Genomic DNA, 24,118 nt, shown 5'->3' on the forward strand with positions numbered 1-24,118 from the left:
TTTTCTGTTTTTAATTATAATTTTATTTTTCTTGGATATTTTATGTATTTACATTTCAAATGTTATCCCCTTCCCCCCCCTCCCATATCGCCTCCCTCCTCCCCTGCTTCTATGAGGACGCTCCCACTCCCACCCACCCACTCCAACCTCAACGCCCTGGCATTACCCTACGCAAGCCTTCACAGGACCAAGGGCTTTTCCTCCCACTGATGCTGGACAACGCCATCCTTTGCTACATATGTGGCTGGAGTCATGGGCCCCTCCATGTGTACTCATTGGTTGATGGTTTAGTCCTTGGGAACTCTGGTGGGGTTTGGTTGGTTGATATTGTTATTCTTCCTATGAGGTTGCAAAACCCCTTCAGCTCCTTCAGTCTTTTCTCTAACTCCTCCATTGGGGTCTCCTTGACCAATGGTTACCTGCGACCATCTTTATCTGTATCAGTAGGGCTCCGGCAGAGCCTCTCAGGAGACACCCATATCTGACTCCTGTCGGCAAGCCCTTCTTGGCATCAGCAATAGTGACTGGGTTTGGTGGCTGCCTATGGGATGGATCCCCAAGTGGGGCAGTCTCTGGATGGCCTTTTCTTCAGTTCCTGCTCCACTCTTTGTCCCTGTTATTTCCTCCCGTGAGTATTTTGTTCTCCCTTCTAAGAAGGATTGAAGAACCCACATTTTGGTCTTCCTTCTTCTTGGGCTTCATATGATCTGTGAATTTTTTTCTTAGGTAGTCCAAGCTTTTGGGCTAATAACAACCTGCTCGGCCCATAGCACACTCCCCTCTCAAGGTGACTGACTCTGCTTCCTCTTCTTTTTTTCAATTTTTTTTTTTTTTTTTTTTTTTTCGGAGCTGGGGACCCGAACCCAGGGCCTTGCGCTTCCCTAGGCAGCGCTCTACCACTGAGCTAAATCCCCAACCCCTGCTTCCTCTTCTTCTTCTTTTTTTTTTTTTTTGGTTCTTTTTTTTTTTTGAGCTGGGGGACCTAACCCAGGGCCTTGCGCTTCCCTAGGCAAGCGCTCTACCACTGAGCTAAACTCCCCAATCCCCTGCTTCCTCTTCTTATTCTCTGTCTCTGTCTCTGTCTCTGTCTCTGTCTGTCTGTCTGTCTGTCTGTCTCTCTCTGTCTCTGTGTCTCTCTCTGTCTCTGTGTCTCTCTCTGTCTCTGTCTCTCTCTCTCTGTGTGTGTCTGTCTGTCTGTCTCTGAATTTTACAGACTGAAAGTACATCATTGTCCCACCCCACACAGCTTGGTCCTGGAAACCTGACTGGGTGCTGTGAGGGAATGAAGACAAGACAGACATACAGACACGTGTAAAGAAAAACTGGGATCAGATAGGCTGTGCACGCTCTGCTTCACAGAGCTTCAGCTACCCCGATAACGAGCTCATCAGAACCTTAGCGTCTTTTCTGTGTACAGCAAGGAAGGCAGGGCTGGCTAGATCTCTCAGTAGATCTCTCAGTAGATCTCGGTAGATCTCTCAGTCTGAACAGTCAGTCTCGGGCTGTGAACGTGGAGGTGGCTGTGGTTGCTAGTTTTTGCAGACATTTCCATTTTTCCAACTTGAACAAGAGCAAGGCTTTGCTAGCTAAAGCCTCGATCCTTGGCACGGCCATGGCCATGTTAGACAGTGCACACTCAGTCTACAGTAGACACTCAGTCTGCTCTTTCTGCCTTCGCTCAGAGTTCCTCAGCTCAACACACACACACACACACAGACACACACACACACACACACACACACACACACACACGTGACTGCACACATTCTCATAGTGAGTTGTGTCCACCATGCTTTGGGGCAGCATTTTTCATGGGCAAACCTAAGGATGAAAAGATCACTCATGACCTAAGCAGAAAATTTCCAGAATAATCTCAGAATGGGGTCCGGTCCCCTTTTCTGACCCTATCAGTGGCTTCTGGGTCATCAAGCTTCGGGTGGATGAAAACCAAGCCCTCAACACCAATGACATGGAGAAGCTCTTTCATTGTCACAAGGGACCATTCAAGGTCATTTCTATTTCAGTGTCATAAATAATTTAGGGCACTTTGATATGTAAAGGAAGACCAAAGGACAAATGACCCATGTGTTGCATTCTGTTGTTTATTTACTGCTTTTGTTGTTGCTGTGGCGTGATTTTTTTTAAAAGGCTCTCACTGTGTAGACCCCATTTGCTATGTAGACCAGACCAGCCTTGAACTTGCAATGATTCTTCTCCCTCAGGCTCCTGAATACAGGATTACAGACAGCCTCCGTCACCATATCCAGCCAAGTTCTAGTTTCTCAAACATTTTTATTACTTTTACTAGTAAATTTTACACCGACTGGATTCTTTTTTAAGATTTACTTATTTTATATATGTGAGTACACTGTCTTCAGACACACCAGAAGAGGGCATTGGATTCTCCTCTACAGATTGGATTCCCATTACAGATGGTTGTGAGCCACCATGTGGTTGCTGGGAATTGAAATCAGGACCTCTGGAAGAGCAACCAGTGTGCTTAACCACTGAGCTATCTCTCCAGCCTTGCCAACTGGATTTTAAAATGTCTCTTCAGAATCGTTTTATTTCCTTCGTCCTAAGTCAGTCTGACTGTGAACTCTTGCAGGTCACATGTTAGCTAAAAACCAACCAGAGATGAGAACTCTGAATGATCCCATTTTCTGAGAAAGCAGAAAGAGGAAACGTGCCACTCCTCAGGAACCATTGACCCTTTTGTTGAGACAGTATATCCGTGACTTAGAACTTGCCAAGTAGGCCAGGCTGGCTGGCTATCAAACCCCAGAGATCTGTCTGTTCCCATCTCCCCAGTTCTGGTATTTATTACAAGCATGCCTCACCAACCCTGGCTTTCTTGACATGGGTCCTGACAGTCTAACCAAGGTCTTGTAATTCCAAGTTACAGAGACGAATGAGTCATCTTTCCAGCACACACACACACACACACATACACACACACACACACACACACACACACACACACATGCCTTTTCATGCTGGGGATCAAACTCAGTGTCTTGCACATGCTCAGTGAGAACTACTGAACTACATTCCCAATCCTGGACCCTCCGTTTAAAAATATCCTCTGGGCACGCCTGTTAGGGAAGAATATAAGCTGGGGGCCCTGTTTGCTTAAACCTGTCTCATCTTGTGTTGACAACAGGCTTTTCAGAATGGCCACTCCCCTGAATTGGCTTGAGGAAGATTTTTTTTTTTTTAGCACAGCCTTTTGTTTTAGTTAAAATTCACAGTGCACAAGATAAATTACAGTGCAGAATCTCAAACGTCTCCACTTCTGACATCTGTGCTGATAATTAGTTTCTCCTTTTTGTTACATTCCATTGTCTCTGTTTCATTTGAAAAAAAAAAAGAGTATATAAATGTAAAAACACCTTACCTACCCAGATTCCCATCCCAACACCCTGATGTATAAATTCATGCTCGTCCTGAGCCTGTGACCAGATCTTAACTGGCATGGCCTATTGCTTGATACTGTGAACACTCTGAATTCTATTTATGTATGTACGTGTGTATGTATGTATGTATGTATGTATGTATGTATGCATGTCCAGTTTTTCAATACAGGGTTTCCTGGTTTCACAGGGTTTGTTTTTTTCTGTGTAGCCTTGGATGCCCTGGAACTTTGGAACCAAAGATCAGGCTGGCCTTGAACCCACAGAGACCCACCTGCCTCTGCCTCCCGAGTGCTGTCATTACGGGTGTGCACCACCACTGCCCGGCCATTCATCAGTGTAGTAACAAACAAATCTTCCAGAAGATTAAAAATTAAAAAGGAAATTTAAAAGAAGTCTTCGGGACAATGAACATTTGACCCTCAAACGTTAGTTCCATCAGAGCTCCTGGGGCTACTGCCCAAGCACTAACTGAGAGGCCTGATGAATGCTGACTCTTCTGCAGCTAGGAAAGAACCTGGACTTGTGATGGCCAAGCACTGCAAAGGGCTCTGGTGAGGCATGGTGGGGCTGAGTTTTACCCCAGGTCTCTCACTTCTAGATACTGTACTCTAATCCATATGTGTTCCAGGTCTTTGCCATGACTTCATTTCCCAGAAGAACTTGCAATCCAAACAAAAACACTTGAACTAAATGGAATATTAGACTTTTTCTAATTACATATAATATTTAACATATTATATATAATATTTTTTCTTAGCTGAAATTTTACAGTTAGTTTCTTGCTATGGCTTGCCCCTGACCTAGAAACAGTGACTAATCTTTGAATTGAACTTTAAGGGAGGCTATTCTTTTTTTTATTAGTCATTTTATTCATTTACATTTCAAATGTTGTTCCCATTCCTGGTCTCCCCTCTGCATTCCCCCCATCCCATTCCTGCTCCCTTTTGCCTCTATGAGGGTTCTCCTCCACTCACCCACTCACCCAGTCCTGCTTCACTGCTCTAGCATCCCCCTATGCTGGGGCATTAAACCTCCACAGGACCAAGGGCCTCCCTCCCATTGATGTCCAACAAGGCCTTCCTGGCTACGTATGTATCTGGAGCTATGGAGATGTATACTCTTTGGTTGTGGTTTGGTCTCTGGGAGCTCTGGGTGGTCCAGTTAGCTGATATTGTTCTTCCTGTGGGGTTGCCATCCCTTCAGCTCCTTCAGTCCTTCCCCTCGCTCTTCCATTGGGGTCCCTGGATTTGGTCTGATGTTTGGCTGTGGGTATCTGCATCTGTATTGGTCAGGGGTGCTGGTAGAACCTCCCAGAGAACAGCCATACCCAGCTAAGAGAGCCTACTGTACCTCTGTTTTTTCTCGAACACTCCAGGACAGAGCCCTGACAGTCTACAGTACAGCTAAGGAAGGTATCTGACCACTCAGAATGTTAGTTTTTTTGGTTTTTTGGGTTTTTTGGGTTTTTTGCTTCCATTGGTACTGAATGCTAACGATTCCTTCTTCCCAGCTAGTTCAGATGAAAATTTATAATGCAACCTGTCATAGTGATACTCCTTTATTCCCAGCACTTGGGAGACAGAAGCAGGAGGATCTGTTGCGGTAAAAAATAAAAAAGAGGGCAGAACCGGATCCTGCCAGTACCCTAAGGGTCAGTCACTCTCTCCCTAATTCCAGCTCCAGGGGGCCATTGGAAGGTAGCGCTAATTTATCTCAGCAGGTGCCACGCTGCCCCCAAGTACTCTCTGACCCAGATGGGTCGCTGCCATGCCAGTTTCATACAGAGACTGCCTCTCTCAAGGCTCTCTTACTGTGGATTCTCTTCACATTTCCAGCATCCGCCCCCTGATCCCAGGAGCGGCTACCCTCTCATAACTCTCACCACTGCTCTGTTTACACTCCCAACATCCACTCCCTAATAGTTATTTATGGTTAAAAAAAAAAAAACTCCCAGCAACCTGTTAAAAACAACATTCAACAAACTGCAACCCAACAATCAGATTTCTATGTTAAATTCTCAACCCACAGTACATCCACACAATAAACTCACAACCAACTGAGAAGGATGTAAACCGCCCACCCAGATAAGATAAACTTGCCTACAGAAATCCATCCCAGCTACCTTAGCAATTCAAGACCACCCAAGTCTGGGTCATCCTTCCCCCATCTCCACCTTGATTCTCCTTCCTTCCCCTTTTCTCCTGCCTTATTTTTTGTCCCTGCCTTGTTTTTTTACTGTCCAATCATGGCCTTGACCTAACTTGGGCCAGCCCTCACCTGCATATTGACATCAACTTACAAGGATCTCTGTGAGCTCAAGGCCAGCCTCGATAGTCTACATAGCCAGTTCCAGGCCAGCCAGGACTACATAGAGAGACTCTATCTCAATTTTTTAAAAACTTTTATAATGAAACAAATTATCCATATTTACTGATTGATAGATTTGCCTCCAGCAAGAGGTCAGTTAGCTTGTTATACACTGCATTATTATTATTATTATTATTATTATTATTATTATGTTATTTTTAGTGTGCGTGTATTCGTGTGTATATGTATGTTTGTGCCTTTGCATGCACACGTTGCAGCACATGTGTAGAGGACATGTGTGTCAGAGGACACCTTGGATGAATCAGGTCTTTCCTTTCACTGTGTAAATCCCAGAAGTCAAACTCAGGCTCTCAGGCTTGATAGCAAGTGCCTTTACGTGCTGAGCCATCTTGTCAGCCCTGATTTGTTTTTTGAGACAGGATTTCACGTAGCCCAGGCTATCCTCTGATCTGGTCATTGTGACAGGGAGGACCAGAAGATGAGAAATGAAGGAGACAGGAGAGTTTAGGTTCAGAAGGCCATGCACATGGTGGTGGCTCACGCACGCAAGTTTATTAAGAAATGCAGCATCTTATATACGGTTTTCAGGAGAAATGGGACAGAAATGGCAGAACACTATCATACCATGAGACGGAGTCAGCAGGAAGCTAATCAAGCCATGCTGCACGAAGGGAACAAAGGGCTTCTCAAGTGCGTCACAGGCCGCACACAGCAGCCTCAGGACTGGTACCCATAATCCTTTGCGGGAAGAGTTGGGTTAACAGGATCTGAAGTTGAAGCTGCCCCAAGGCTCGCCTGGCCCCATGCCTTTACTGGGGAGCTTCCAGCCCTTGTCAAGTATGTTCATGGTTTTAGACAAGGAACAAACTGCACCCCTCCTCCATACATCAGGCCTGAGGGAAAGCCTTGGGTCAGCCTGGCTCCCACTCGGCATCAAACCAAAGGTGGCGTTGAACTTCTGATGCTCCTGCTTCCACCTCCTAAGTGCTAGGGTATGAACATGCATCCCATCCCAGAAAGGTTAGTTGATTCATTTGTCCTTTCTTTTTCTTTCCCTCCCTCCCTCCTTCCCTTCCTCTCTCTTTGCCTCCTTCCTTCCTTCCTTCCTTCCTTCCTTCCTTCCTTCCTTCCTTCCTTCCTTCCTTCCTTTTCCACTCCTCATACTGGGGATTGAAGGCTTTGCACACACTCGGCAAGCATGCTATCACTGAGCTGAATCCTCTTACTTGCTAACCTCAATACATAGGGTAAATTTTGTGTGTGTGTGTGTGTGTGTGTGTGTGTGTGTGTGTGTATAATATAACTAGGATAAATTATACAAGAGTTAATTATATTTATTGCCCATTACCCTGTAATAAAAGAATCCTGCCAAACTTATATTCTCTGTAGTTCTCAGGCCATTTGATTCACCTCCATGAATTCCTATTCTCTTTTAAAAGTATTTATTTCACTCATTTGCCCATGTTTTCTTTGATCATTTTAATTAATTTATAGTCATTTGGAGCCCTAGCCTTCTCACTCCAATAGCAGCACCATTGTTGGGTCTGTTTATATTGTCTGTTTATTCTCTTGATTTTCAGCCCCATTTTCTTAGTTGTTTGTATACTCAAAGACTCTGATCTCCATCATATAGTACTCACGTGATACAGGGCTGGCTTTGCAAGCATGAAGACCTGAGTTCCAATCCCCAGCACCTCTTTAAAAAGCCAAGTATGGCGGCAGTTCCTGTAATCCCAGGGCTGGAGAAGAGGAGGTGAGATGATCCCTTAGGCTTTCTGGCAGCCAGTGGAGCCAATCAGTGAGTTCCAGGTAAAGTAAGGGGCTCTATCTCAAAACAAGATACACATGAACACACATGAACATGCACACGCTTTCCCTTTCCTTCTATTTCCCTCTGTTAGGTAGACAGGACCAGGAACTGATTTCCTCAAACTAAGTAGGGAAAACTGAAGCAGGGCTGAGACAGTTCTTGGGACATCTGGTTGACCTCTAGCACGTCTGTTTTTAGCCTCCCTGGGCTTTTTGACTGAGATCATAGTTGTTTCCTATCTCTCTGCAAACAACTAAGCTTCCCCCCTCTCTCCTTTGATTCCAGCTTCAAGCTGGCAGGTATTTTTTTTTAAAGATTTATTTATTTATTATATATAAGTACACTGTAGCTGTCTTCAGATCTCATTTACAGATGGTTGTGAGCCACCATGTGGTTGCTGGGAATTGAACTCAGGACCTCTGGAAGAGCAGTCCGTGCTCTTAACCGCTGAGCCATCTCTCCAGCCCGCTGGCAGGGATTTTTAAGAAGGACATGAGCTCTGTCTCTGCATCAGACTTCATTCCGTTCTGTGTCTAAGCAGCTAAAGGTTTCGGACGATCTCCATCTGCTTTTCGTTGTTGTCGCTGTTGTGCTTTGTTTCACTTCCTTTTGCTTTCTTTCTTTCTTTGAAACCGGGGTCTCCTGTAGCCCAGGCTGGCTTGGAACATTGTGCTGGACAATGACCTCAAACTTCTGATCCTTCTGTCTCCACCTCAAAAGCGCAAGGATTACAGGCATAAAGGTGGGGATCAAGCCCAGGCCTCTATACCTGCTACACGAGCGAGCACTGCACCAGCTGAGTCCTCTCTTATGAAGACATCCAATAATGACCGAATCCCTCATCTTCCCGCTCCCACCTGCCCAGTGATGCGATTACAGGATATGCCGCCATATTTGTTGTGAATAGAAGCCATGGCTTCAAACCCTCCACCAACTGAAAGGCATCCCCAACTCTCACACTAATTTCTAGAGAGACTATAGATTTCAGTATAATCTTGATTAAAGAGAGATTTGAACAGTTGAGCAGTCAGCTGCCATTTTGGTGATATATATATAAAATAGTTCATTGTTGAAATTTAAAATAATGATCTGGAGACATTTTGTATGAATATAAATGTAGTTTGAAGGAATGGTTAAAAAAACTTACATTATGAATGATGGTGACTTACACGATGAAATTAAAGTGTTATATTTTCTGTAATAATAATTTATCACATATGACCCACATACAATGCTTAAGCATAACATGTAAAATTGAATTCAGTCATCTTTGATAATTTGCTGACTTTCAGCCTGAAAACCCACAGCTTTACCCCCATTTCTCTAGTTTGTCATTCCTAAGGTGTATTTGTCAAGGCAGGCATGTGGAATACATTTTAACTAATAATGTGTCAGTTTAATTTATAGCTTTTAAGTGCTTACAAATTAGGGTGTGAGCCTCCATTTATACTCTTGCCAAGGGCCCCATGAGCACCAGGGACTAACCCGAGAGCAGCACCCAGCCACAAGTACATTCCAGAACCAGGCACTTGCCAAAACCTGCAAACAAGACGCCTGGCTTAGTGGCAAAGGCCTGTTGGGACCAGGTGTTTGACACACACGCTACGCCAAGGACAGGGGAGCCAGCTAGGGTGAGTGCTGGAATGAGCATCCTGGAAAGGAGGTCATGATCCCTGGAGCTGGGATGTAGTCCAAGGAGGTGGGCTGGGGTCAGTGAAGGACAGCTGTAGCTATGGGTCTCCAGGATTCGGTGGGGGAGACACTCCCTCTCCTCAGGCCTGAGAAGAGGGCGGCAGGTGTCAAAGGAAAGAATTGTCTACAGCACACAGGGTGCACCCCTTTAAATCCCAGCACTTGGTATACAAAGGCAGGCAGATCTCTGTGGGTTCGAGGCCATCCTGATCCACATAGTGAAGTTCCAGGACAGCCAAGGCTACGTAATTGAAAGGTTCTGCCTCAAGAAGATACAGAATAAGCTGCAAGGAGAAAGTCTTGGGGCCTAATCCAGGCAGGCTTCCCTATAGAGGCCAGAGAAATAGGTGGAGCCTGCAGTGAGAAGGAGAGACTCTAGCAGGAGCAGCATCACAGAGGATGCTGGGCTGGCCGACAGGTCCAAGGGATCACGTGCAAGCAAGTGCCAGCAAAGGGGAAGACTAGTGTTGGGGACTGGCAAGATGTGAGTGGGTAAAGCCCTTGTTTAATAGACCTGGCAGCTCATTACATCCTGGGAGCCCTTAGAATCGCTGGGAAAGAGAATCAACTCCACAAAGTTGTCCTCTGACCTCTACACATGGGCCATGTCACGCGTGCACCTGATCTCACACATTTACACGTTTCGTTTTTTAATTTGAAGAAAGAAGAGTGTCGGGCCGGGTGTTGACACTTTGGAGCTGTGACTGAGCTGAAGGAGAGCAGACCGGAGGAGCCTCGCTCTCTCTGAATGGAAGTGACAAAGATGTGACGGCTCCTAGGCGGAGTTGAGGTTTTTACTGTAGATACTGAGGGAGAGACCAGCCGGAGGCATCTGGAGGACTCCAGACTGAACCAGTAGACTAGTCAAGGCCACGGCCTGGGGGTGGGGATGCGGATGGCGGGGGGGTTGGCTTGTGGGAGTGGGTGGGGCAGTGGAGAGGGAAAGAAGAAAGAGGGACAGGAGAGGGGGTGGGGAGAGGAAAAAGAACCAAGAGACTGAGAGGCCAAAATGTCTGGGTTATACAGGAATCAGAAGCTACGGGGAAGGGAAGGGAAGCTCAGGACCTGGAAAGGTTTATGGTTGGGAGCAGGGTGCAAAGTGCGTGCAAAGTGCAGAGAGAAGCCAGGACTCTGCAGCTGGGACTTACAATGCTGAGAAAGGGTTGGGGATTTAGCTCAGTGGTAGAGCGCTTGCCTAGCAATGCTGAGAGAGCCTGGCAGCCAGTGTCCACTTTGATATGGTTTTTGGTTTGGTTTGGTTTGGTTTGGTTTGGATTTTCAAGACAGTGTCTCTTTGTAAACCAGGCTGGCCTCCAACTCAGAGATCAGACCTACCTCTGCCAGGAATTAAAGTAAACTGGGATTAAAGGCATGGTGGCCACCACACCCCGCTCCCCTTTAATGTGTTGATGGGCTCCTCAGCCTTCTGTTCTGAAGCATTTTTGGGACCAAACGCTCTCTCTGCTAGGAGCTGCTTACCCACACCATGTCTGCTCCTACAGCAGAGTGTGTCCCAGGCAGGCAAAGGCAGGGACTGAAGATTCCTGGCTCAAGTCAAACTGAAGCTTTGACTCCCTTCTCCTTTAACTGAAGGAGGATCTTGAGTCAAAATTTTAAAAGTTTGAAAAAAGTCTGGGGACCAAGTCCCAGAGGACCAATCCTGCACTGCGGTTGTGTCATTGCCTCTCAGGCTCTTGCCTCTGGGTATCCATCCAATCCCTTCTTTCCTGAGCTGACCTGGAGGGAGGAGGGGATCCACACACGCGGTAATTCTAACCGGAGGATTTCTTTCCATTGCGTTTGACCTCCCAGAGGCAATTGACTCTCAAGTTCTTTTTTTCTCCCCGGGTCAGACACAGAAGACTAAGTTGGACATTTCCCAACGGAAACTGACTACTTTGCTGGAGGAAATGTTACATCAAAAGCATGATAGTACAAGACCACAGGGATGGATGAGGCCAACAGGAATCATTTTTTATTCGGACAGAATTGAATTCAGCCTCAGGAGAGTCAGCTGGTCCTGGTGTGGACGCCGGGTCATTTCTCAAAGACCCAGCCTTGCGTAGCCTGTGGGGCTGAGCACTTCATCCAGGCATGAGCAAATGAATTCGGGATGTTGGGGGCCTCAGCTGTCTCTTGGCCTTGGGCTGAGATGCTGGGATGAGCCAGCGTAATTCCCAAGGAAGTAGCAAGAAGTAACAATAGTAAGAGAATCTAGTGGCGTGGTTTTGGACTCCTTTCATTCACCCAACAAGCAAGATAGACTAAGCTTTGGCTGATGTGAAGGGCACAGATGAGATCTTTCTTCTTCCTGCTCCTGCTTCATCAGGTTCCAAATATAAATCAAACAGATTGAGACATCCTCAAGAAAAAAAAAAAAAAAAAAAAAAAGGCGGTGGTGGCGCATGCCTTTAATCCCAGCACTTGGGAAGCAGAGGCAGGAAGAGCTATCTCTGTGAGTTCAAGGCCAACCTGTTCTACATAGTAAGTTCTAGGACAGCCAAAGCTACCTAGTGAGGCCCCGTCTCAAAAGGACAAAGAGAAAGGAGAAAGGGAAGAGGGAAGGAAGAAAAAGGAGAGGAAGGAAGGAAGACAGACAATTAACTCTGTTCATAGCTGGGAGGTAGATGTATTCAGATCTATGTAGAAGAATTAGCCACCGCTACCCTCCAAAACCCTAGGCTTGAAGGATCATCTCGGTCATTAACTATACATCTAGGAAGAGAGAACTTCAGTAGAGGAATTACCAACATCAGATTGGCCTTGGGCGCATCTGTAGGGGCATTTTCTTTTTTTTTTTTTTTTTTCTTTTTTTTTTCCGGAGCTGGGGACCGAACCCAGGGCCTTGTGCTTGCTAGGCAAGCACTCTACCACTGAGCTAAATCCCCAACCCTGTAGGGGCATTTTCTTGATTGCTAACTGGTGTGGCAGGGCCCAGTCCACTGTAGGCAGCATTATCCCTAGGTCCATGCGGGGGTGGGGGCTGTATAAAAAATAGTGGCAGAAATTGCTCAATAAACATGCCCATTACTCTCTCAGAGCGCCCACACGGCCACTCACAACCGCCTGTAACTCCAGCTACAGAGGGTCTGACACTCTCTACTGATGGCTACAAGCTCATACACACACGGGGCACACAAATACTCTCAAACAGACACATATGAAATAGAATTCTCTTAAAGGGATGGAGTTAAAGAGCACTCGATGTTCTTGTGGAAGACCCAGGTTTGATTCCCAGCACCCATATAGTGACTCACGATCACCTGTAACTCTCTAAGTCCTGGGCCTCCAAGGGCTTTGTTAGGTCCCAGGCATGCACATGTCGCAAATACATATATGCCGGCAAAATACTCACTCATATAAATAAAATATGAATAAATAAATAAATAAACAAACAAACAAATAAATCTTTAAAAAATTAAAAAAAGAAAGAAGGAAAGGAAGAAGGCTAGCACAAAGAGCCTAGGACTTCAAGCCATTAAGCATCCTTACTCATTGGTTTCTGCTTCAGTTCTGGCCCCGACGTACCTTGATGATGGACTGTAACCTGTAAATTGAAATAAAATCTTTGCTCCCTAGGTACCTTTTGATCACAGCATTTGTGACAACAATAGAAAGTAAACTAGAACAGCCCTGTATTGAATGTTTGCTGCCCAGTGCAACAATATTGGGAAGGACTACAGTTTGTACCTAGGATGTCTCCCAAGAGCTCCTTACTAAAGCTGAGAGCTCTAGTATAGTGCCCAGGTGGCACCCAGTAGGAGGTTTATGATGTTGGTAATCCCTTCAAAGAGGATTGTGGGGTTCCACTCGACGATCCTCTCTCTTGAACTGTGCATTGAGAAAGGGTTCTTCCCAGCTACAGTTTTTGTGTTTTTGTTTGTTTGTTTGCCATAGGCCCACCCATTGTTATATGTGGCTTTGTCACAAACCCAAAAGCAACAGGCCCACCATGCCATGGACCAAAATCTCCAAACTGTGAACCAAAATATTCCTTTCCATTTGTAAGCTGAGTGACTCAAACATTTTGATACAGTAAAGGGAAGCTGACTCACACAGAAGGCAGTGGAAAAATGGGGTCTGGGGGGCTGGAGAGATGGCTCAGTGGTTAGGAGCACTGACTGCTCTTCCAGAGGTCCTGAGTTCAATTCCCAGCAACCACATGGTGGCTCACAACCATCTGTAATGGGATCTGATGCCCTCTTCTGGTGTGGCTGAAGACAGCTGCAGTGTACTCATATACATAAAAATAAGTAAATAAATATAAAAAAAGGAATGGGGTCTGAGGAAGGTCTTTAGGTTATTGGTACTGTGCCCTTGAAGGGGAGTGTGAGACCCTGATGTCTGTCTTCTTGGTTCTGTTTAGCTTCCTGGCCATGAGTCAAGTTTATTATTCTGTCGCATGTTCCTCCATGTTCTGCTGTTTGTCTGCAGCCCTCAGTACTAGGATGCCAAATGACTCATGGGACAAAGCTCCTAAAAGCCTAGTCAACGTTTTGTCCTTTTAAGTCGATCCATTCAAATACCTGAGATCCTTGTTTACTTCTTTTTGTTTTGTTTGCTGTCCCAGAGATAGAACCTAGGGCCTTGCGCATCCTAGGCGAGTGCACTCTACCATGCAGTGACGTGTCCAGCATCGGGTATTTGATAATAACAGAGTTAACACAGCACCAATGAACGCACAGACTGAAGAAGGCAGGAGTCCACCTAGCGTGGACCCTCAGCGATGCGAGGACTGTTACTTACTTGAGTTGGGGCTGTGATGTGAGTGTTTTTTTTCTTTTTAATATTGGAGACAGTATAGTGACGTTATTAAGCAATTCAATTGCTCTCTCTCTCTCTCTCTCTCTCTCTCTCTCTCTCTCTCTCTCTCTCTCTCTCTCTCTCTCTGTTCTTGACACAGCAATTTTCCCTGCCAGGAATTCATTCTATAAATTCACAAATGTGCAAAGGCTCGTGAGCGAGGACCTCCGTTGCTGCACTGCTTCCAACAGTAAAATAATGGAAACAAGTGTTCATCCACGGGGACCAACTGAGCAAAACAGGGACAACGTAATAAAAAGAGCAGCCTGGACATGTGCAGATATTGGGGAGCTGCACAAGAGAACTTGAAAGCAAATCACAGAAGAGTGTCTCTATGCTCACCCGTGTATTTGATTGAAATGGCAGACGTTTGGAACAATGCATATGCATGCATTATTGGAATATGCATGCACATGCATGAACTACAAACTTGGCCACCACTGAGGGACCTTTCCTTTGTACTTTACACTTTTCTCTGTTGCTTTGTATTTACTTTATATATATTTTCATGTGTTACTTTTAAAACATAAAGAAACACGTTAAAGAAGAAACAAGGAACCAATGAGAGGGTAATTTATCAAAAAGGGAATATGGAACTTCCTGAATTTATCACTAAAAGGCAGGCAAACTCAGTGAAAGGGCCAGGAGGGTGTAAGAAGTGGGGAAGGGGCTGATTGCTAGACTTTGTTACTCGCGGTTTGCTGCGCTTGCCTGCCAAGCGGGACTCCTTGGGACTTAAACCATTCTGCTGTAGGCCTTCCAGCAAGATGGTGAAGAGTCCTTTCCTTCCCCACTAAGAACAGATGGCTCAGTTGTGTGAACACAGAAAGAGGTAGTTCTGTATAGCCAGAGCCACTGACAGGAAGCTGCACCTTGAGAAAGTCTCTGGTCAGCTGAAGCTGAATGTAGTTTGCCTGGCCAATCTCTGTCCTAGCCAATGGCAGGACGGAGCTCCAGCTTGATTACCACCAAGACTTGGCACAGGAGTCTTGACACCGTGGAAGTGATGGCAGAGTGGCCAGTATCCAGCGACAGTGAGAGGAAACAAACCTAACTCTGGGTCAGGAATGCACCAGAGAAAGAATCAGAATGCTTGAAGGGAAGTTACTAGACACCAGTGTACCAGAGTCCTACGTTTTATGAATGATACCCAGATTTCATTCACTCATCTGAAATTGAATTCTTCCTGAGTGCAAGACACAGAATGATGCATAGGAAACAATACACTGAGCAAAAGAAACATGGGGTTTATTGGGTTGAATTAAATTAAAATACAATTGTCAATATCCAACATTTGGGAACCCGCAAAAAATGGCAATCCCTTATGCATTGGCATAAATACATTCTGACAAGAGAGAAAAGAAAAAAATTCTATTACCCAGTTAATGGCTTAATTACAATTTTGAGAAAGAGCAATGAGGAAGCAATCAAATTGGATCCAGTGTTGTGCCTGTGTGCATGTGTCTGCATGTTGGTAGTCAAGAAAGGTTTCCTCTTAAGAGTTAATTCTGGAGCAGGCAATAGTGATCCCAGCACAGGAGGCAGAGGCGGAAGGATCTTGAGTTCAAGGTCGGCCCGGTCTACAGAGTAAGTTCCAGGACAGTCAGAACTATACAGAGAAACCCTGTCTTGAAAAACCAAAATGGAGAAGGGGGAGGAGGAGCAGGAAGAGGACAAGGAAGAGAAGGAGAAAGAAAAAGAAGTTGGGAGGAGGGGGAAAAGGAAGAGGAGGAGGCGGCAGCAGCAAGAAGGGCATAGGCTTGGGAATTATTTGGCCACACATTGTTTATTTGCCATGAGGCCCTGGGCTAATTTCTCAGCCTCACTGAGCCTGTCTTTGTCCGCTGTAAAATGGAGGTTTAACTACCCCATGGGGATATTTGATGAGAGAACAAGTAAAACCCTGAGTCTTGGCTGACACTGGGAAGAGACTTCATAACTTAGCCTCTGTCCCTTCTAGGCAGCACACAGAAAAATGCACACATATGCACGCGCGAGCACGCGCGCACACACACACATGCACGCACTCCACACACAGCATTAAAAGTACCTGGGTGGTGTCTCACCCTCTCCCTAAGGGGCAGAAGTGCACAAGCCAGCGTCTTCTTGATGTTTTTGACACTTGCATATATTCTCAGTTCCCAAACTCAATCTCTTTTAGTGTTGAAATCTGAAGTCTCAGGTGCCTGCCCTTCTAGGGCAAAGTCAGCTCTGTCTACATTGGCCCCTAGATGTCCCACCCTAAACCTCTTGCTATCCTGCCACTAGATTACTCCTTTCTCTCGATGTTCTAACTGCTAGAGCTTGCTCTGGATTTTTGGCTTTAAGAAGTTAAGACTAAAGCCTTTAGTTCTAGCACTCTGGAGGCAGAGGCAGTCAGATCTCTGCAAGTTCAAGGTTCAAGGCCAGCCTGGTGGACAGAGTGAGTGCCGGGACAGCCACAGAGAAGCAATGTGTCTCAAAAACAAACATTAAAAAGTTAAAAGTGAATTGAATCCCCTCACTCACATATCCCAGACCTTTCTAGTCAATCCCTGAATATGACATGGAGGATGGGCTCAGCAGCTGGTCATGGAATTGTCTTCCGGGGCAAGAGGAAGGTAAACAGCTGGAAGTTGTACCAAGCCGTCTTAGATTTCTGATGTGGTTCCCTGAAGCTTGGCTCCTTGAGTTCCTCAAGGTACTGTCGGGGCTCAAGACTTCTGTCAACCCCAACTGCTACTCTATACTAGATGGCTGATCCATTCTTCCAGTGCCCTGCCTATCCTGGGCCAGCCCCGCCACCAAGCTTTGGAGTCCGTATCTGTCTGTCAGCCTTGGTAAACAGGATTCCCTTAGTGCCAGTGCAAGAGCTTTTACTCAACACACTGGCTGGAGGCAGATTGGGTGTCATCCTGGAAGAGATAAGTATGAGGCTGCGACCCCCGGGCGCCAGGCTCGACTTGGATGGGTTTTAAAGTCTTCCTGCATCCTGCCATTTCTGCATCCAGGCTGATCACGTTGTAGGTCATCCCTGGTCTCGTGCCTGTAAGTTTTCTTTCTTGGCTGCTGAAACATTGAGAAAACATGGTTTCTGGAGCCAATCAGGCCTTAGTTCTAGCTCTGACAAACACAGTCTTTCCAGACCCATCTTCTCATTGGTAGGACAAACAGAGGTTCAATAATAGCATTTAATGGGCACTTATGTACCGGGCTGTTTGCTTTTGTTTCCAGTGTTCTGTAAATAAACCAGGAAAAAAGCACACACCACTACCCCTCCCTCTTGGTGATGAGCATGGGCGGGGTTTAGTCAGTCTCTGTCCATCGTGGGAATTCCAGTCCTCCTCACAGTGATGGTTTCAGGGTGGAAATGTAACTACATTCTGAACAGTTAGATATGAAGGGATGATCTGGGGTTTTCTGAAAGCTTTCCACTCTCTACCTACAGACTTTTATGTTTGCACGTGCACACACACACATGCACGCGAACACACACACACACATTCACTCTACCTGGAACAACTGCAGCTGTTTTGCAACTCTGAAGGCAGTAGGCAGTAAATTGACGGCTGAAAGAATGAATGTTGGTTCTCGTTGATGTATGTCTTCATTAAGTATCCAAGTCACTGATGCTGAAACTCAATCATATCTGGACCCGAGAGGGGGGGACACAGGCAGGCAGGCAGGCAGACAGACAGACAGAATGAGTGTATCACTGGGCATGTGAAGGTCAGAGAACAATCTTCCAAAGTTGGTTCCATTTTTCCACTATGCAGGTCCTGGATGAAAGGGGTCATCAGGCTTGGTGGCAATCACCCTTATCCAGAATCACCTCATCAGTTCCCTGCTGTCACATAATTTATGAAGTGTCTGTCCATGGGTTTCCATACCCTTTCTGTAAGTGAAGCACACCACTGTGCTTTCAGACCCAAGAAGATCCAACTAAGAATTATCTACCAGCTTCCTCAAGCGTCATACAGGTGAGGGCACGGCAGAACCTACCATTCAGCACTGAGCATGAAGTGGACTACCAAACTTTCGCCTGTGCTCCCAAAAGCTAAATTCCTGTGCCCTAAACGTTATCTAGGCAGGAAGCTAACATGTGCATAGATTAACTCCAGCTGGCCCCAGTGCAGACCTATAATCCCAGCTACTGGAGAGACTGAGGCTGGAGGATTCAAGTACAAGTCTTGTTCAAGGCCAGCCTAGGCAACTTAGTGAGATCTTGTCTCAGAATAAAGACAACGAGGGGTGAGGCTAGGAAGTTCTGTGCTTGCCTGTCGTATGTGATGCTCCATCCAGAACTGCAAAACATAAATTCTTTTTCTTCACTACCTTTCCTCATTGAAGAAACATCACTTCCCAAAAGAACTCCAGTGGATGCGGGCAGAGGGTCTTGGGGACATGACACAAGGTGCCCTAATGTTTTTCCCATGATCACTTGCCCCATTCCTTTCTCTCTCCCCTCTATCATCCCCCACCCCCAAAACAACTGGATTTAGATAGAGACTGCTGAACCACTGAACAGCTACTGTCCCCCAACCTCCACTCAGGTGTTAAGGGACAGTGGATTAAGCCACACCTCAGCGCTTTAACAGGTGCCTGTCAACACTGCAAGTGTAAAATAAAGAGAAATAGCAAGAAATCCCTCATGGGGCCCAAGTGAGCACAGGCAGAAATCAGACACTTACACTCTCCAGTGTGAACTTGTAAATTTTAAGATGTGGATGCTTTTTGAAACAGCACGCTTACTTCTTGGGAAAGGAAATAAATATGTAGAGGTCATTTACTGTGAGCTCTACAAACACACACACATACACAAAGACACACACACATAAGACACACAGAAACACAGACACATCTCCCCTACACAAACACACACACACACACACACACACACACACACACACACACACACACACACACACACACAGGAACAACCCAGATATCTCTCATGGACAGGAGGAAGTGGACTAATTAACTCATCCTTTAAAAACATTTATTTTATGTACATGAGTGTTTTGCTTTCTCGTGCGCACGCACACGCGCATGTGTGTGTGTGTGTGTGTGTGTGTGTGTGTGTACCATGTGCATGTTTGGTGCTCCAATAGGCCAGAAGAAGGTGCCAGATCCTCTGAGACCAGAGGTAGAATTGTGAGCCACCATGAGGATGCTGGGAACTGAGCCCTGGCCCTTTGCGAAGGCAGTAGGTGTTCCTAGCACCTCAGCTGCCTCTTCATCCCCAACTCAGTGACTTGAGTGCTTAAAGCCATGAACATTGACGGAGTAAAAACACAAGAGATGTTAAAGAACCCTGGATCTTAACGGTGGGCAATAGGCTACACTGTCTCATTTCATTAAAAAAAACCATGCATCTGTATATAATTATAGAAAAAGTTGTGAGGCACAGTCACGCCAAAACATTGAGAGGATTATTCACAGAGTATTAGAATCTGAAGTGGTTTTAGTTTCTTTCCCGTTTACTTCCTGTTTTCCCGTGACATGAAGAGTGTTACTGCCCCCTCAGGACAGAGCAGCATGGTTATTAGGGGAGACTGAGGCCTAGACAAGCCCTCTCTCTACACTGAATGACTAACAAAGTTGTAGACAGTATGCTATGACTGTCCCTGCTGTGCTGTGTGGCATGAAGACTCACTTCCTACGGTTCCCAAGTGCACCAGGGATTTTGTTACGGCATCTGACCGCTCCTTTAGTTCGAACTAAGAACTGGCAGGAATCCAGCAGCAGCAGGAGCCCCAGACAGACAACAGCTGGGATATAAGTACTCAGGGACTCTTCCAGGACCACCAAAGTGAAGACAGCCCCTAGAACAGAAAGGAAATCCAGGAAATCCAAGAACTCAGGGATTCCGGCCCAGGCTGGCCCATTCCAGCTCAAGCCCTACCCACCCACCCCCCAATTAATCACTCCTCTACCCCTCTTCAAGAAAGCAGGACAAAGAATTAGAAGCCTCTTGAGCTAATGGATGCCCTGGAGTAGGGGAGAGTCAAAGCGGGAAGATGGGGATGTGGAAACTAACTTTCCCTCAACTTTTCTTAATAACCCTAAATCTACTGGAGAATTCAGAATGGGACCCGGGGGCTCGAGGAGAAAGTGTGGTAATGATCTGAAAGTAAAGAATGTTTTAGTGGCAGTAACGTGACACCGGCCAGGGGGTGCGAATCAGCGCAAAGGTGTCTAGCCTTTGCAGCAGCAGTTGTCCTGTTTGTACACTGGCGTTTCTTGTTGGTGGAACTCTTGAGAAAATGTCTTCTAGAGAAATTCTCTGCCTCTTTGGTCAAGGGACCCCGGCTTCCCGGCTGGCTGCTTCTACACCCACGAGATACATTATACATTAAGTGGCGGCTGCTGTTCCATACCCTCCAGGAGTGAGCATCTATCAGAGGAGGAGCTCTTGAAGTCATACTACATGCTTACACCGGGACACAGCATGGCCACAGACAGGATGGGGAAAGCATGTGACAGTGTCACCATGGCCAGGATATGGTACAGGCATTTTAAAAACTCCTAGTCTCGAGATTGTGGAAGCTATGGCAGAGCAGCGTGTGTTCCTAGTCCCAGAAGAGAGGACAGACAGCATAAGGAAAAACATCTGATTTTTTTCTATCGTCCCCAGGAGACCCCAGTTGCCCCCTTACCCATCATGAGGAGGATCAAGAGCACGTTACTGATCTGCTGTAGCACAGGTGGACCCACGACCAGCAGCAACCCAGCCAGCAGTTCCAGCCAGCCCACAGCTGCTTGGTAGCTTATAGGATCTGGCTGGTAGCCCAACACCTTCAACGGGAACACCTCAGCAAACTGCTCGAACAAGGCTTTCTATGGGTAGTAGGAAATGCCTGTCAGTACCACTCATCAGAAAATGCAGTGCCTGAAGGCATAACAGAGACCTCTGCCTGTAACTGGCTCCCCTAACAAAACTACTACAAGTTGAGACTGGCTGTTAGCTTAAGAGGCCTGTAAGAAGGGGGCTACCCTATGGGGCTGACCTTTGCAACCAGGAGCAGTCACGCCTAAGCGAAAAAGGGCTTCCGGTGTAGAGATGGCTTTATGTCCTCATCAGCCCTCTCCATAGGAGAAAACCCAGCTTCAAATCCCAGGAGAAGGTTGCAGGGCTTGGACCTTCCCATCTAGGGCCAGGGCCTGGGAAAGATTCTCTTTTTGCCAGGCAGGCCTGGTTTCTCTTCTCTCTGAATATTTGCAGGTGGGATGGCTCCTTAGAGAATGGCTGACACTTTCCATCTCCTATGCAGGTCCTAATCCCACTGTGGCAGACACAAGGAACAGCTGAAGGGGTATAAAGTAACACACCTTACTCAGACCCTTCCCTGGGCCAGTTCCACCCTCAGGACTGCTTCCTATGGTTCAACAGCAGCCCTGCCTCTCCTACTCACTCCTCCATGGAGGAAGCTCCATGTTGTCATCGACAGAGTTACTCTAGAACCCCACTTTACAATTCTGTGCTGGGCTACAGTGACAGCTATCCGAGAGAGAGAGAGAGAGAGAGAGAGAGAGAGAGAGAGAGAGAGAGAGTGAGTGTGTGTATGGCCCAAGGGCCACACATGAGACACACTTGCAGAGAGTTTAAGCTGTCTCGATTTTACCATGTCTATCCCAAAGAACCCACCATCTTTGGGAAGAAGAAAAAAAGGAGGGAGAAGAGAGGAAGAGGAAGAAAATTGGAAGAAGAGGGGAGAAGAGAAGGAGGAGGAGTATGTAGGCTTAGGAAGCAACAGGGGTCTTCCACAGAGCCTGAGTGCCTGAACGTGCTGGTGGACCCTCTCGGGATAAGGTCACAGTCAGTGACCTTTAGGCTTCCATCCCAGGCTTCATGGGACACCGAGGAGACTAGGTTAGATTAGTCTACTTTGGGACTTGCTTGACTAGCTGTGTCATGTTTTGGCAAATTACATTTTACCCTCAGAGCTAGTTCCTAAGCTTAAAAAATAAATTCTAAGGTGGTAAAAGCCGTTAATTCCAGTACTTAAGAGGCAGGGGCAGGTGGATCTCTGCAAATTCTAGGCCAGGTACTATATATAGTGTGTTCCAGGCCAGCCAGCCAGAGCTACATAGTCAGAAGAGCAGCTCAAACAAACAAACACCAAATAAAGTAAAATTCTGCCTCTCCAGCCTCCCCAAACTGGAACAATGAGTGGTGGACGTGAGATGCAGAAGGGTGCTAGGTCATTTTTTCACTGTCTTCCTGGACCTTCTGAGTCACATCACTTCTCCAGCTCTAAATCGGACTGTAGACAGCATACTTGGGCAGAAGTAGAAGTCCCGTTCCCTCCCACCTGGAGAAGGTTAGAAAACTGGAGGGAGGCCCAGGCGTCCTCGAACCCGAAGGCAACCCGGTTCCCCGGGAACCAAGCACACGCTATCCTTCCCCGAGTGTCGCTCACCATCTGTTGTGACACGGGGGCCGAGACCTGAAAGAGCTTGGCAGCCCCGGTGAGAGTGAAGAAGACGCCAAGCAGAACTCGCAATGCGCCTAGACTGACCAGCATGGCAGCGCAGGGCTTCCTGAACAACCCTTCCTCCAACCCGGAAGACCACAGTCGCCCCGCCCCGCCCCGCGCCCGCCCCGCGCCCGCCCCGCCCCTCCCAACTTCCAGCCCCGCCCACTAGTGGTCATCTCCACTAAGACCCACCCACTGAGGCTTCTCCACACTTATTGCCGAGGGGGCAGTGTGGGTGGGGGGAGGGGATCACGTGACCCAGCCTTCAAGCCCACCGCGCTGGAGGAATCTGACACCACCTAACCCGGTGAGTCTCCCCGGTTTGCATTTGTATGGAAGTTACTTGTAGGGCTGGAGTGGAGTAGTGCTCAGTGGTTAGGAGCACTGACTGCCCTACCAGAGGTCCTGAGTTCAAATCCCAGCAACAACATTGTGGCTCATAACCATCTGTAATGAGATCTGACGCCCTCTTCTGGTGTCTCTGAAGACAGCTACAGTGTACTTACAGATAATAAGTAAATAAGTAAACAAATAAATAGATAAATCTTTAAAAAAAAAAGAAAGTTACTTGTAAATTAGTGAACCCTACAATTAATGAGCAATAAAGCAGTAACCAGTTAACTGTAACTTATTCACCTAAAATACCTGCCCCTCCCATTGCTCAAATGAAAGAAAAATGAGAAAGATGTTTAAAGAATCCCTTACTCGCCTGCCCTGGCAGAGAACCAATTTTTTCTGGTTGTCGAGTTTTCTAACACACGCCCAAAAGGAAAATAATAATAATAACACTCTAAAAATGATTAAACAATGTTCAAGGAATTTTCACAACAGTCACAAATTATATAAAACTAACACCTCAGGGTACAAGGGTAAAAGTGTTGCCCTGCATACATACGTTTGTATACCATCTGTGGCTGAAACTTTTATGACAGTCAGCTACAGCCAAGCAGGATGCACCTGTGATTCCCACACTAGCGAGGAAGAGGCCTGAGGACCACCCAAAGTTGAATGCCAGCATGGACTACACAGCAAGAACTAGGCTAGAGAGGACTAGAGTGCAAAGCCCAGTCTCCAATCAAAAAAAAGTTCCCAAGCCCCAGTCTAGAGGTCCAGAAGAAGCCTACATTATGTCTCAGACTCTCCTGCTGTTCATACTTGCTTGCCGGCCACCTACTTGGAGCCGCTTTCCATCTACACATAACTCGCTGAGGGCTGGCGACATGGCTGGTGACTAAAACTGCTCATGTTTTTAAAGTGCGCCTGCCTACTTGGTTATGCGGGAAAGTACTGGTCGCTGGTCTAACTTAACTGTTTTCCTGAGTCACTTTCTCCTGTGATTACCTCAGATTCTAGGAAAGACAGACTGACCCACAGACATAATGTACAGTGAAGAACCACAGCTAGCTCCAAGCAACAGAGAACCTGGCAGAGCAGATCACCCCTTAAATGAGGGGGAATGACATTATGATGAGGCCGAAACCAAACCCTCTACAACTGCTCCCCTAAAGTTCTGACAGTGGAACTTCTCCAGGGCCATTTGCGGAACCAGAGCTCAAAGAATGATCAACCAGGCTACTGTCCTTACCAAGAAGACCAAATGTCAGGTACCC

General features: G+C 46.6%; 1 protein-coding gene across 1 annotated transcript; it reads right to left on the minus strand.

Moving 5' to 3' along the window:
- Nucleotides 1-19,166: 19,166 nt before the first annotated feature.
- Tmem35b (transmembrane protein 35B) lies at nt 19,167-22,576 on the minus strand. Its single transcript, XM_032888470.1, has 3 exons — nt 22,452-22,576; nt 20,688-20,868; nt 19,167-19,853 (listed from the first exon to the last, which is right to left on the minus strand). The coding sequence occupies exons 1-3, from the start codon at nt 22,554-22,556 to the stop codon at nt 19,681-19,683; spliced, it is 459 nt and encodes a 152-aa protein (XP_032744361.1). The 5' UTR covers nt 22,557-22,576; the 3' UTR covers nt 19,167-19,680.
- Nucleotides 22,577-24,118: the final 1,542 nt, after the last annotated feature.

The sequence above is a fragment of the Rattus rattus genome, chromosome 1 (genome assembly GCF_011064425.1).
Source record: "Rattus rattus isolate New Zealand chromosome 1, Rrattus_CSIRO_v1, whole genome shotgun sequence".
Taxonomy (NCBI): Eukaryota; Metazoa; Chordata; class Mammalia; order Rodentia; family Muridae; genus Rattus; species Rattus rattus.

What these genes read in the sequence shown, in the direction of transcription:
- Tmem35b (XM_032888470.1), bottom strand. Translation starts at nt 22,556, where the DNA reads ATGCTGGTCAGTCTAGGCGCATTGCGAGTTCTGCTTGGCGTCTTCTTC. An exon ending in CCCCCGTGTCACAACAGATG is followed by an intron (nt 20,869 to 22,451) that starts GTGAGCGACACT and finishes TACTACCCATAG; the next exon opens with AAAGCCTTGTTCGAGCAGTT. An exon ending in CTTGATCCTCCTCATGATGG is followed by an intron (nt 19,854 to 20,687) that starts GTAAGGGGGCAA and finishes TTTCTGTTCTAG; the next exon opens with GGGCTGTCTTCACTTTGGTG.